Below are 12,073 nucleotides of genomic sequence, written 5' to 3' on the forward strand. Positions count from 1 at the left end.
TTGTGGGAGAGGGACTGGAGGGACAAACAAGCCCTGGGGGGACAAGCCTGAGTGCCCTCAGCACCAGTCTCTGGGTGGGACAGGTCCCTGAAGTTGCAGCTTGGCCAGCACCTTTCAGTCCTGCTCAACAAGCAAGGTCCCACCCCCAGGCACAAACTGGGAAACATGGAAACCCAGGAACACAGAGGCTGCTTGGTGACAGCCCTGCTCCAACAGACACTTGGGAATCAGGACATTGGGGTGAGGAAAGAACGAGCTGTGACACAGTGACCAAGTCATTCATTCGTGATTTCATCTTTACTTGTGATACTTTGCCTTCCCAGCTGTCCTCACTGCTGTGAGATCAAACAGGATTCCTGGATGCCTAGGGTCATTCCCTAGGAGCCAGGCCAGCTCCCCTATGTCCTGGAGGAAGGCCATGCATGCTGTGCCATGGGGACAGGCTCTCATGGCCGAGTGTCCCAGCAGCCGTGCTGGAGAGCACAGGAAGCACTCCCAGTGTCCCCCCCAAAGTTCTGCCAGCAGCACCACAGCAGAACCCTCTTGTCCAACTCTTAGGATCCCTGGGAAGGGCTGTGAGTGTGGCAGGGCAGGAATCCAGGCTGAGCAAGCACGTGCTGTCCTGCAGCAGCCCCGGAGCCTCGGGGAGCTGGGACAACCAGGCACCAACGGGGACAACCTGCTGTATGTCACATGGCGAGAAGGAACTGAAACCACCTCCTGCAGTTTTTAGGCATCCTTTAGACTCTCAGATGGAGAGCATGGCAGGCTCCTTCCTCCTCTGTGCCAGCAGAGTCACTTGAGGAGCGACTGGAAGACGGAGATGACGGGGTCCTCGTGGCTGGTGACCACCAGCACGCTGCGGAACTTGTCGAACAGCATCAGCAGCTGCGAGCGCCGCATGTTCTCGTTGTACATGATCTCCTCCAAGTGGTGCCGCCCTCGGAAGTAGTGCAGCAGCCTGCAGGGAGCAGAGCAAGGGAGCACGTGGGCCAAAAGCAGCTCAAACTCATACTGCAAGCCCAAGGTCTCTCCCATGGGATGCAAATCACAAGGTTGTTTGGGTTATGTCCCTCATTTGCATGAAAAGGGAATTAAATCATGCCTAGCACAGAAATCCCCTGCATGAGGATGGGACTCGCCCACTGTGGGGCTTTGCCAAGGTCCTCCTTGGATCAAGAGGTTTCCTAGTCTCGGGCATTTCCCAAGACTGTCAACTTTCAACTTAGTTATAATTCCAGAAAGTGAACAAACACAAGTGCCAATGAGCCTTGAGAAGTCAGGACATGGCAGATACATTCTGTGCTCTCTTAGCTAAGCCTACAACTGCCCTTTGTCACAGCTCTGCAGCAAGGGCCTGGGTACCTGCACTGCCTTTTAGAATTAAGAGCTATTTTCCCTCACAGCAGCCCAAGGTGCTTTGTAACTACAGGTCCTGCACTCAGGGTTTGGGAAGCTTGGGTTGGGTGGAGCAGTCACAACAGGGAGATGGAAATTTTGGTGCTAGGCACCACAGAGAAGCTGTGGGAGTTACAAATCCCCTGAAGCCCAAGCTCAAGCCATGCTGGCTTCTTAAATTCCCTATTCTCTTTAAACAGACAGCAGCGATACCCCTTTGCTGGCCACCAACGTGCTACAGCCATCAGAAAACCATGGCCCTGCTCAGCAGGGTCCACAACAAACAGCAGAACTCCCCAGTGGCTGAGGGCCCCTCCCCAGAGTTCCCTCTGAGCCATAACACCAAGGCAGCCCCCCACATGAAGCCTGAGTTCACTGCTCAATCTCTTGTCTCAACACACTCCCAAATGTCACAGCCATGCTGTGACTCAAATACTCCCCACCCTGTGAGGGCCCAAAGGCCAGAGTCCCTTCCCAGCTCCACAGCCAGCTGTGCCTGCACACGTGTTCCACATCACACTGTGCTCCAGCAGCCTTTGCTCATGTTCCATTACCATTCCATGAAGCTGCAGCTTCATGCCAACTGACTGTAAAATGAGTGCAGATGACATGATGTGTTTTCCAATCCATTCATACAGCCCCCGTGCAGGAACAGCCCTCAAAATACACCCAATATCCACTGGAGAGCACTCCAGCCTGTTTGGGAGGATGGAGTGGCTCCTGCTTTCCCTGCAGGACCAACACCTGCCTGGCTCCTCCTGCTGCTCAGGCTGGGCACTCCTGTCACCCAGCACCCTCACAGGTGACTGGAAAGGAGTCACCCATCACACGTCCCACTGCAGAGTTTTCACTTCTAGCCCAGTGCCACGTGTGTTTCTCTGCTTCCCAGCTTGCCACATCCCTCCTCTCCCCCAGGAGCTGTCTGTGGGCTCAGAGCAGGATCCTCACTGGCAGCCTGGGGCTGGGCAGCCCCAGCTCACTGCCAGCCCCTCCTGCTGTTCCTCTGCCAGCTCTCAAGCTGGCACCAGTATGGAGAAGGTCACTGCTGCCTCTCTGTACCTGCAGCACAAGCAAACAGAGACAAGCTCCAGTCTTTCCTGTGTCTGGGCTGTGCCTCTGCCTTTTGCACTGTCTCCCACTGGGTACTGACATGAGGCTCGCTGGCCACCCCCCTGGGCCAGTGGCAACTGTGTGCACTGAGGAGTGGTCACTCACAGGGACAGTGTCAGCTCTGGGTATGCCAAAGCCAGACTGTTCTGGCAGGTGTGAACAGAAACATTTGTATTTTACAGCTCATCTCACAGTTCACAAAGTGATTTTGGGAATCCCCTCTGCCAGGTTGTGCCCATGTGCTCGTACCCTGGCTCAGCTCTCTCCCATGCAAATGTACAACCTGGCTTTCCACAGCAGCACAGACTGAGCAGTTTGCCAATAAATAAATCCATCTTATATTCAGAAAGAGTCTGGATTTGTAACTGGTCAAGACTAAATACTTTCCACTCCAATAAAAACTAGAGAGGATATTAAAGAATAGCACAAAAATGCCAGCTGGAAGACACCCCCAAAGTCCAGCCCAGCATCCTGCTCCAGCAGAAGTATTGCTGATGCTGTGGAGCTTTTTCAAACCCTTCCAAGATGGAGATCCCTCCAGATGCTTGAGCAATCTGTCCTGGGCTGCACCACACTCCCAGGGAGGAGGTTTTCCCAAAAGCCCAACTAGAATCTACAAGGCTGTCCTTGGGGCTCACAGCTCCAGAGAAAGTGGGCACTGCCTTTGCCTTTTTGGGCAATGAGCATTTATGGGACACCAGTCAGCATGAGATGGCATTTCTTGGGGCACTGGCTCTGTGTTTGAGTGAAGCTGCACAGGTGTGTCTGCTGACAGACGTGCACATCCAGATGCAGTGATGGAAGATTACTGCTTTCCATTGCCCATCACTGTTTTCCCCTCCTCAAGCTGCAAGAGCTGCCCCTCTAACAGCCCTGGAGTGTTCCTACACACTAAAAAGAATTCTCTCAGACTAGCAATTCAAATAGAATTAGCTTTTCTGGCCAAGGAGATGTCCCTGCCACAGCACTGCTTGAAACCAGAGCAGAAGTGTCCAGAGCTCAGTGCTGCCAATGAGCATCCTCAGTGGAGGGAAGGATCTCACCTCCCAATCTCAGAGCAAGACAAATAAGCCCTGAAAGCAACTCCACACCCATGGCTTGGGAGACAAGCCATGAGTGAAGCCTCCAGCTTCTTCAGGCTTCAAAAGCACTGCTTAATGTGCAGTGAGGAAGGCTTGGTGTACATTACTGAGGATCTAGCTCAAAAAGAACTTGTCTCTCTCAAGCTTCCTCCTGGATGGACACACCAACCCTCCTGTAATTGCACCTTAGGAAAGAACTCGGATTTAAATTCCCATTCTATGTTATGAAGGTTAATACAGCCAGTGCTGGAGCCAAGCTTTAATAATTCCTTATTTCCCCTTAAGGTTTCTGCCTTCAAGCACAGGCTGTGCACAGCCCTGGACAGGCACCAGCACTCTGGGCTGTCTGTGTAACAAGGGACAGGCACTCAGAGGCACCAGCACAGGAAAATGTGCCAGGCTGAGCTTTATTGCTGTGCTGGAAATAGCCCATCCCTCTGTGTGCAAACAGCATCCTGGGAAGGGCAAATACCACAGGATATTTGGGGCACCAGTGCTGCATGTACAGCACTTTGCTCTGCAGGCAGCTGTGAGAGCAGAGCTGTTGGCCAGGGCTGGAGCAGTACCTGCATGAGGGTAATGAGGGAGATCAGCTCCTTCAGACAGCTTCACCATGGCTTTTTCTCTTTCATTGAGTGCAACAGATTTACTCACTCATCTCTGATGGTTATGACACAAGAAGAGAGAAAATACACCTACAAGTTGTGGTGTATAAAAGCAGCAATAACCAAGAGGCTCTGGCATGAACATTCCTACATGTGCACTGCAGCATCTGCCCACAAGAGCCATCTGTTTATTGTTTATTTATTGTTTAATCTGTTTGTCCCTCACTGTTGCCTCAGAGCACTCTGCACTTGTCAATTCAATCTGTAGCAGACTGGAAATTCTGAGCTGGTAAGGCCTGGGGATCTGCAGAAGAACCTGGGGCAGGAGCACACTGCACAATAATCATCACTTAGCTGGTTTCACAAAGAAATCAGAGCCATTTCTTGCATCTGCAATTCCAAAGCTTCCAAATGGCTCTTTTACCCAGCTGAGGGTATGAGAGGGGAGCAATCACAACATCCTTTCCTCTCACTAGGATAACTGAGAACCTGCATCACCGCTGAACTGGTCCAAGGAGTCCCCCCCCACAAATTCTGTCTTAAGATATTAAATATGATTTTGTTGTTACTTTTCTTCCTCAGTGGTTTTGTAATTACATAGCTGGTAATAAAAACACTTCAGAGTTCTCAAGTGGCCAATGTTGCCTCCCAGTCAGAGCATATTCTCTGAAGAGTTGCAGAAGATGAAGGAGACAAATAATTCAGAGAGCACTAACTACCCACAAGTTTTGAGAGCTCTGTCAAAGTCCCTCAGGTGTACTCTGCCACAGACAGGGAAAGCATCTTCCTGCTATTACAATTTCCCTGGACTACCTCCCTGTGTCCATCCTAGGGCAAGAACCAGGTTTTCAGGGTATCACCAACTGAATCCAAAATATGGAACAGCTGCAGTTCTTGCCTCAGGTGGTTTTCTGCTCCACAAGTATGAAAATCAGTGGAAGTTGCATTCCAGTGATGCCACTGAGTTTTGAAATCCTTTGGAAGAAAAAGTGTTTCCCCCCCTCCCTGCTTCCCAGATGGCTGCTTAGGACGTCATTCTGCTTTTACCACGTGCAGAACCACATAGTGCCTGGTTTTGTTGAGTGCAAATGTGTAACAACAAAATGTGTGCCACTGATCACACATCCTAATGCCTTTAGTTTAGCTCAGCTAAGCAGTGAGCTCTCATCACTGCCAAACACACCTTGGGACACTGTAAAAGTATTCAGGCTGGCTCTGTGTCTCATGTTTCCATGGAGTTTACAAACCATAAAATTAAGGAGAGCTGGCTTGGAAATACCAATGGACAGAAAATGGCAGCATCAGCATCACTGGGTCTCTGCTTTGCCTGCTTAGATGGGTTTTTTAGGCTGTGCAGTTCTGTGTCTGTCATGTGGACAAGGAAAACTGGCAGCACAGTGAAGTCCACCCATACTCCCTGATGCTCCTTCACACACCCAGGACTCTTTGTTACCAAGGGTTCTTGTGCCACCAATATTAGTTTGCATTACAGATCAAATACAGAAGCAAACCCAAAAGAATTTCTCCTCCAAATGCCCAGGCTAACAGGATTTGCTCAGACTCCACACCAATCCTTCCATAAAGTTGCATCCTGCCCTGCTCACCTTGCAAACATGCGGAGATCCTCTGGATTCTGGGCAGCTGGGACATTCAGGATGGCTTCCCTCTCGTGCTCCAACAGGCTTGCCAGGAGATTCTCTGTCATCCTCTTATTTAGGGGTGAGTCCCCACCAGGTATCAGCTCAGCACTGGAGTTATCCATGCTAGGGCTTGTCAGAGTCATGTCATCACTGCTGGCTATCAGGACAAGAAAGAGACACACATACACATTAAATTTTTGTATTCCTCAGCATAAGGATGCAAAGTTTATCAATTCAGGCTGTTTTGTGCAGCCTTTCCAACTAATCCCTCTTCTCTGGAGAGCAGAGAAAGTGGCTCTCCAAGTGCTCCATGAATCTGCAATTAGTCATATGACAACACAGCGATTTTCTCAATGGGAAATTCAAATGTTTCAACAGAGTCATCAATTTGTGTGGAAAACTGTACTTCTGGAGATCATAAACAGTCCATAAAAAACATTTGAAAAGAGAATTCCCAGACAGCTGTGCTGGAATACCGTGAAGTGGTAACATGAAAAGCCCAACAACACAGAAGGTGGGAGCAGGCAGAGAGGCCAAGAAGCAATATCCTCTTGTGAGGGAGCCAGAAAAAGCAGATCACAGACTCATCTGACTCACGTTCCAAGATTTCTGCCCTAACTCATGACTCCCGTAAAGCTCAAAGTTGTACAGAGGATCCCTCCCCATATCCAAAGCCCAGTGGTGTTCTGAGAAGGCTGCTCAGAACAGCCCAAGCAGGAAGGTTTGGTGATTTCAGCATTATATCTGACTCATCCTCTTGAAAGAATGCTTTCCTGGAATCACCCTGAAGAATGCCATTGGGGAGGTTAAAGAAATCAGGGGATACAAACAGAAATCAATCATGTGTGAGAACAAAGCCAGCTCTGTGTCTCCTCAGGTGGCTCTAATGGCTCTACAGCCCACAGAAACCAATGCTGCTTGAACAAATTCTCTCATTCTCTTTCTGTCCTGATAACCAAAATCTGCCAGAGGAACACAGGGGATACTTCTGAGTGCAGCAAGAGAGGACAAAGTTACTTTTAAAAACAAAGAAGTACCTCTCATAAAAATCTTTTACACCACCAGATGAGAATTTGGCAAATTACAAAGCATTACTTCTTTCTAAAAAGAAGTCTAACAGCCCCTAGGACTTTCACCAGTGCCCAGCTCTAAATTTAGGAAAGGCTGGACCTAATTAGCAAGTACTGCAGCAAGAGATGTCTCACTACCGAGGCCTGATGGCCCTTGGCAGCACTAAGGGAAGCTGTAGAAGTGAGATGGAGTCTGAAGAGCAGAGAAAAGTGTGCTCATACTTGGAGAGCCAAAGCTGAGAGCGTTGGGGGTGCTCAAACTTCGTCCCCCAACCCTGGCAGTGAAGGGCATGTCCTCATCCTGGGCTCGGAGCTCCTCCTCGTTCGGGGGCACCATCAGGCACACGTAGGTGTGCAGCTGGATCAGGAGCCGGTGCTGCAGCATCCAGATCACCATCTGGATCAGCTGGGTCTGCAGGGGCAGAAACAAGGGGTTAAACGTCTGGGAAATGAGATACAGGAGGAAAACAACACACAAAGGGTACACTTGGTGAGTTATGAGTCACATGGGAAATGCTTCTAGCCCCACACAGTAGTTTATCTCTTTTCCAGTCACAAAAAGGTGACCAGACACAAACCTTCATCACACCCAGAGCCCCTCTAGGTGCTGAGGCTGCAGTGGAGCCTTTCATGATCCACATCTTTATGCAGCACTGACCAGCACAGCCTGAAGGAACCTGCCCTGACCCTGCCTCAGCTCCAGACCATTTTGCTGGTTCTACGCAAGGGCCACTAAAATAAATCACCAAAGGGTTAATCCCACATGGTCAGCTGGAAGTGCAGGCTCCTCTAGAGAGCCAGAGAGAGGGAAGGTGATGGGGCAGAGCTGGAGCAACCAGGGGATGGGGCCAGGAGCCCTTTGCTGTCAGGTGGGAAATGCTGATGAGCCATGGGAGAGCCTCTGGAGATCAGAGCCTGACAGGGCTGGGCAATGCAGAAGCAGCAGTAGCAGCACAAGCCCTGGCAGGGGACAGCAGCTTGAGCTGCCAAGGAGTCCCCTCTCCATGCAGAGTCACCATCCCTCATTTCACCTCCCTCTGCTATGTAGGGCCAAGCTAACAAAGGCACCTGGGTTTGCAGGCAGGCAGAGACTCAAAAGCAATGAGATGTATTAAACATTGCCCAGCACCTGCTGGACACCTGCACCACAGGCAGAGCGAGGGGCTGCTTCAGAAATCTGGGAGGAAAAGAGTTTGTAGGGTCTGCTTTCAGAAATCTGGGAGGAGCCTTCAAAAATGCATCATTGTGTCTTGATTTCTGAATAAAAAGCCTTTTCATATCACTGCAGGCAACTCTCATAGCAAGGGCTCAGAACACAGTCACTGACAAGGCTGCTTGGGGATTTCATAGCAACCACCACTGTTTTGGTGAGACAAACACATGCAGCTCAGGCTCAGAAGGAAGCTCCCCCTGCTGCATTAATCATCAGGGTAACCCGCCAAATGGCAATAAAAACCCCAAACCCAAGTTCATCAGCCCACATAATTTTCCTCTTTCCATAAATCTGGTAATTCTCAGTTCCTCCTGTGCTATCAAATCACAAAAGAAACCTCTCTGTTTGCAGACAGACCCACACCCTGTCTTTTCAGAGATTACCACTTCTGGGGGCTCAGTGGATTTTAACCTTAAAACTTTGTATCTGGGATCGCCTTCAAACATCTAGTTTTTGGAAAAGCCATAATTCATTTTACATGTTTAACAGAAAATCTACAGAAGAGGAAGCTTGGCAAAAGACACCAAAGACATAATGCTTTGCTAACATCTGAAGCCAGCCTGGAAGAGTGAGGTTTACTCCAGCGATTTTGTTGCTGAAATCCTTCCTTCCAGACACAGGCCTGGATGGAAAGATGGCTCATTTATTTTACTTAAATTTCCAACCTGTTGGCACTCAGCAATGTCTGATTAGCAAATGAAAGAGGTCTGCACGTTTCAGAGCACAAAACAACTCTGGAAAAATCCAAGGAGACAGGAAGACAGGCTCTGCCAGACCTACAGAATCAGTGGGTAGGGCCTGACCCAGACCAGCCTCCCCTGGGCACTCTGGTGGTTCCATGAATTACAAAAATAGCCAGTTTCTTTTGTTGCAGCTCCACGTGCATGGAGAATCTAATCCTGCACGTGCACCATCACCTCCACACCCTTGTGGAAATACCTAGAAAGCCACCCTGAGGCAGCAGCTATGGCCCAGTGGAACAAGAAGCCAGGCAGCAGTGGTGTCACAGCTTTACAGCCACAACCTTGAGCAAACAACCCTGCCAAACACCTTTGTGCCATCTCTGTGTGGGAGAGCTGGAGATCTGGGGCTACCCTGAGGACTAGAGGGAACTCCTCTTCCATCCTAAAGTAAACTAGACCAGAGACTGATGATCCCTGACATTTTTCTGTACAAGCCAAACTTCAGCAAGAATTTGGGACCTCTGAAAACCCAGTCCTAGAAAAAGCCCAAGTGCTGCAGCATCCTGCACTGGCCCCTGCCCATGTGATGAGCTTTGTGCCATCACTCCAAGTGTCTCACACCATTCCCACTTCCTCCAGGTTTAGACCCATTTCTTACCAAAGGCTGAAGTGTTTTCCCAGACCAGCTCTAGCAGAGGCTGTGCTAACACATTCTGCTGCTGTGCTTGGGGACACCAGCCCTGCATTTCCCTCCATTCTCCAGCTGCTGCTCCCGAGCTGCCAGGAGCTCACCCAGGGCAGCAGGAGCAGAGGCTCCCTGTGTGCTGTGCTGGCTGAAATGCTGCTCTTCCCCAGAGGTGCAGGGTTCTCCCTGGGCCTGCTCTCCTTAGAGCTGGGCTCCTTGCTGAATCCACATGGGCTGGGAACAGCTTTCCAGGCAGGGATATACTTCATCCCAGCACTGCTTGCCTCAGTCGTGCTCTGGCACAGCAGGAATCCAGAGCCAGCCTTTTTTGGCTGAAACACCAGGACTGTGATGGAAATATAAAGTGAAACATTTTCTGTTGCTTAATTTAACTACCAATTCAATCTAAATTTCATCCATGTTCCTTTCATGCTTCCTGTCTGCCCGTGCTGCCTCTTTCCAGCCTGTTCAGAGGGGGTCCTGTCTGCTGCAGCAGCCACATCTGGCTTGTTCCTGCTGGCACAGAGCAGCCCAGGGCTATTCCCAGAGCAGTGCCAGGGTGTTGTCATGCAAGGCACTGGTACAATGCCCTGCTCTGTGCTCATTGGCACAAGCAGAGATGCTGCACTGGCTTCCAAAAACACAGCACTGCACATCAGCCCAGCTGGGCACTTCAGGATGGCCAGAGAAAGCTCAGCCCCAAATCTTGGAGGGACAAGATCCAGCATTCCTTATTCTCTGGGGCATTTGTAAAGCTCTTGAGAAATGTGTTAAATTTCCTGCAAGGATTTTTAAAGGCTTTCCCAGGCTAAAAAGTTAAGGATAACTGGGAGTAGCAGCAGGTTCAGGAAAGGGAAGGGAAAACAGCAGCCTGGAAGCGCTCAATCCCAGTTTGTTTCTCACCATGTGAGGAGACAGTGAAAATACAGCTTGTTTTGCCTACTGAAGCACACAAGCCCCTTTCTCCAGCCTGCATTATTCAGTTATTTGATACAAATCCTCTTCAAGGTCTGACTGGAGAACTGAGGGCTGCCTTGGCTCAGGATGATGACACCTTCAAAGCCACTGGGGTGTAGGGATGTTTGCTGAAATGTATTACCTTCCTTTAGCATTCAAACCATGCTGTTTCATGGAAAACACATAAGCTATGAAAACTTCTCCCTGTTTTACAGGAAACACACTCTGCAAACTCCTCCTGATGTAGGATGAAACATTTACTGTCTAATATTGCCATTTTAATCATTAGTTAACAGCTGTGAATTCTCAGCTTAACCATTCCCTCCATTCAGGCCTAGCATGACATATTCTTTTAACTTCCTATGCTAAAGCCCTGATTTTACACCCAGTCCAACTGAATATAAACGCATCTTAATCCCACTTCCCTACTTCTGCCAACAAAAGCTCCCTAATGTCTTGCAGCAGAGCAGCCCCACGTGCAGCATGGCTCCCTGAAGACACAGCTGCCCATTCAGGGTGTGCAGGCAGCTCAGCTCCCCTCCCACTCCATCCTCTGACACATTTTCCTGCCTCATTTTCCATCAGCCCTGCACAAAGCTTGACATGTTTTCAGCAAGCACAAGGCAGAGGCCTCATCTCGCTGTGCCTGACTCCCAGCAGGATGGATGGCCCAGACTGACTGAAACAAAAGTGAAAAGTTAAACAGATTTTGTTCAGCAGCAGCTGTCTTTGCTTTCCCATCTGTTGGGGTTTTTTTCTGCAGTTACCCACATCCCCTCAAGGGAGAATTAAAGAACCACAACAGTAATGACAATGTGCATTATGATAAAGGAGATGCAGGAAGGAAATGGGATGCCTAATTCACCTAGGAACACTGCTTACAGGTGAGAAGATCCCTCCTGCTAGTCCATGTTTGTTCAAGGCAGGGCAGAGAGGTGTTACAGCTTCTGAGGCAGATAAATTGGCTGAGGTTACAGTGCAGAGGAGGGGAAGCCACAATCACCATCCCTAACTCTTGGTTTGCAAAGCACCTTCATGCACAGTAGCTGGGTAATGAAATTTGATGCTGGACAAAGAAATCCTTATCCTGAACAGCAGGTCAAAGCCACCCCCTGCACCAGCAGCAGTGCCTGGCACAGATCCTGCCAGTGAACATGTGCTGACCTGAAGGCTTTGGGTCTCCAGGTGCTCCTGTGCTTTCCCAGGAGGTTTGGAAGGGGTGCAGACCCCACTGAGCAGCCCCAGAGCTCCAGCCCAGGGTGCCCTGCACTCCCAGCAAGGCTGTGCCACTCCCAGGAGGAGGGCACAGGGGCATGAGCCAACAGCCACAGGCAGCAGAACAAGGACAGCTTCTTTGGGCTGGGGTAGAGGAGATGCAAACTGCTTCTCTTCCAGCAAAAACACCAAAAGGCAAGGTGGGTTCCCTCTGGTGTGAGCTCACAGGATCCCCCCACCCTGTGGCTGCACCCTGGTGAGATCCAGGACAAACCCAGGCACTGCAGCAAGTCCTGGTGACATGACAAGTCACAATGGAGCTAAGGGACAGCTCCCTGTGAAATGGGGAGAACAGCTTCTGCTTCCCTCAGCCCCCAGCTGCACAAGCTCTGCAGAAATCACCTCCCTCACTCTG

At 50.0% G+C, this 12,073-nt stretch overlaps 1 protein-coding gene across 2 annotated transcripts in view; it reads right to left on the reverse strand.

Moving 5' to 3' along the window:
* Nucleotides 1–290: 290 nt before the first annotated feature.
* The window catches only part of NPRL3 (NPR3 like, GATOR1 complex subunit), a 41,504-nt gene continuing 29,721 nt past the window's right edge, over nucleotides 291–12,073 (reverse strand). For both annotated transcript variants that reach the window (XM_084216272.1, XM_084216271.1), the window contains 3 exons: nucleotides 7,128–7,317; nucleotides 5,800–5,992; nucleotides 291–961 (listed from right to left, as the gene is read on the reverse strand). In XM_084216272.1, the coding sequence (XP_084072398.1) occupies nucleotides 796–961; nucleotides 5,800–5,992; nucleotides 7,128–7,317 (549 nt within the window). In that variant the 3' untranslated portion in view covers nucleotides 291–795. The remainder of the gene's footprint in view (nucleotides 962–5,799; nucleotides 5,993–7,127; nucleotides 7,318–12,073) is intronic.

Source organism: Fringilla coelebs, assembly GCF_963513975.1.
Source record: "Fringilla coelebs genome assembly, chromosome: 16".
NCBI lineage: Eukaryota > Metazoa > Chordata > Aves > Passeriformes > Fringillidae > Fringilla > Fringilla coelebs.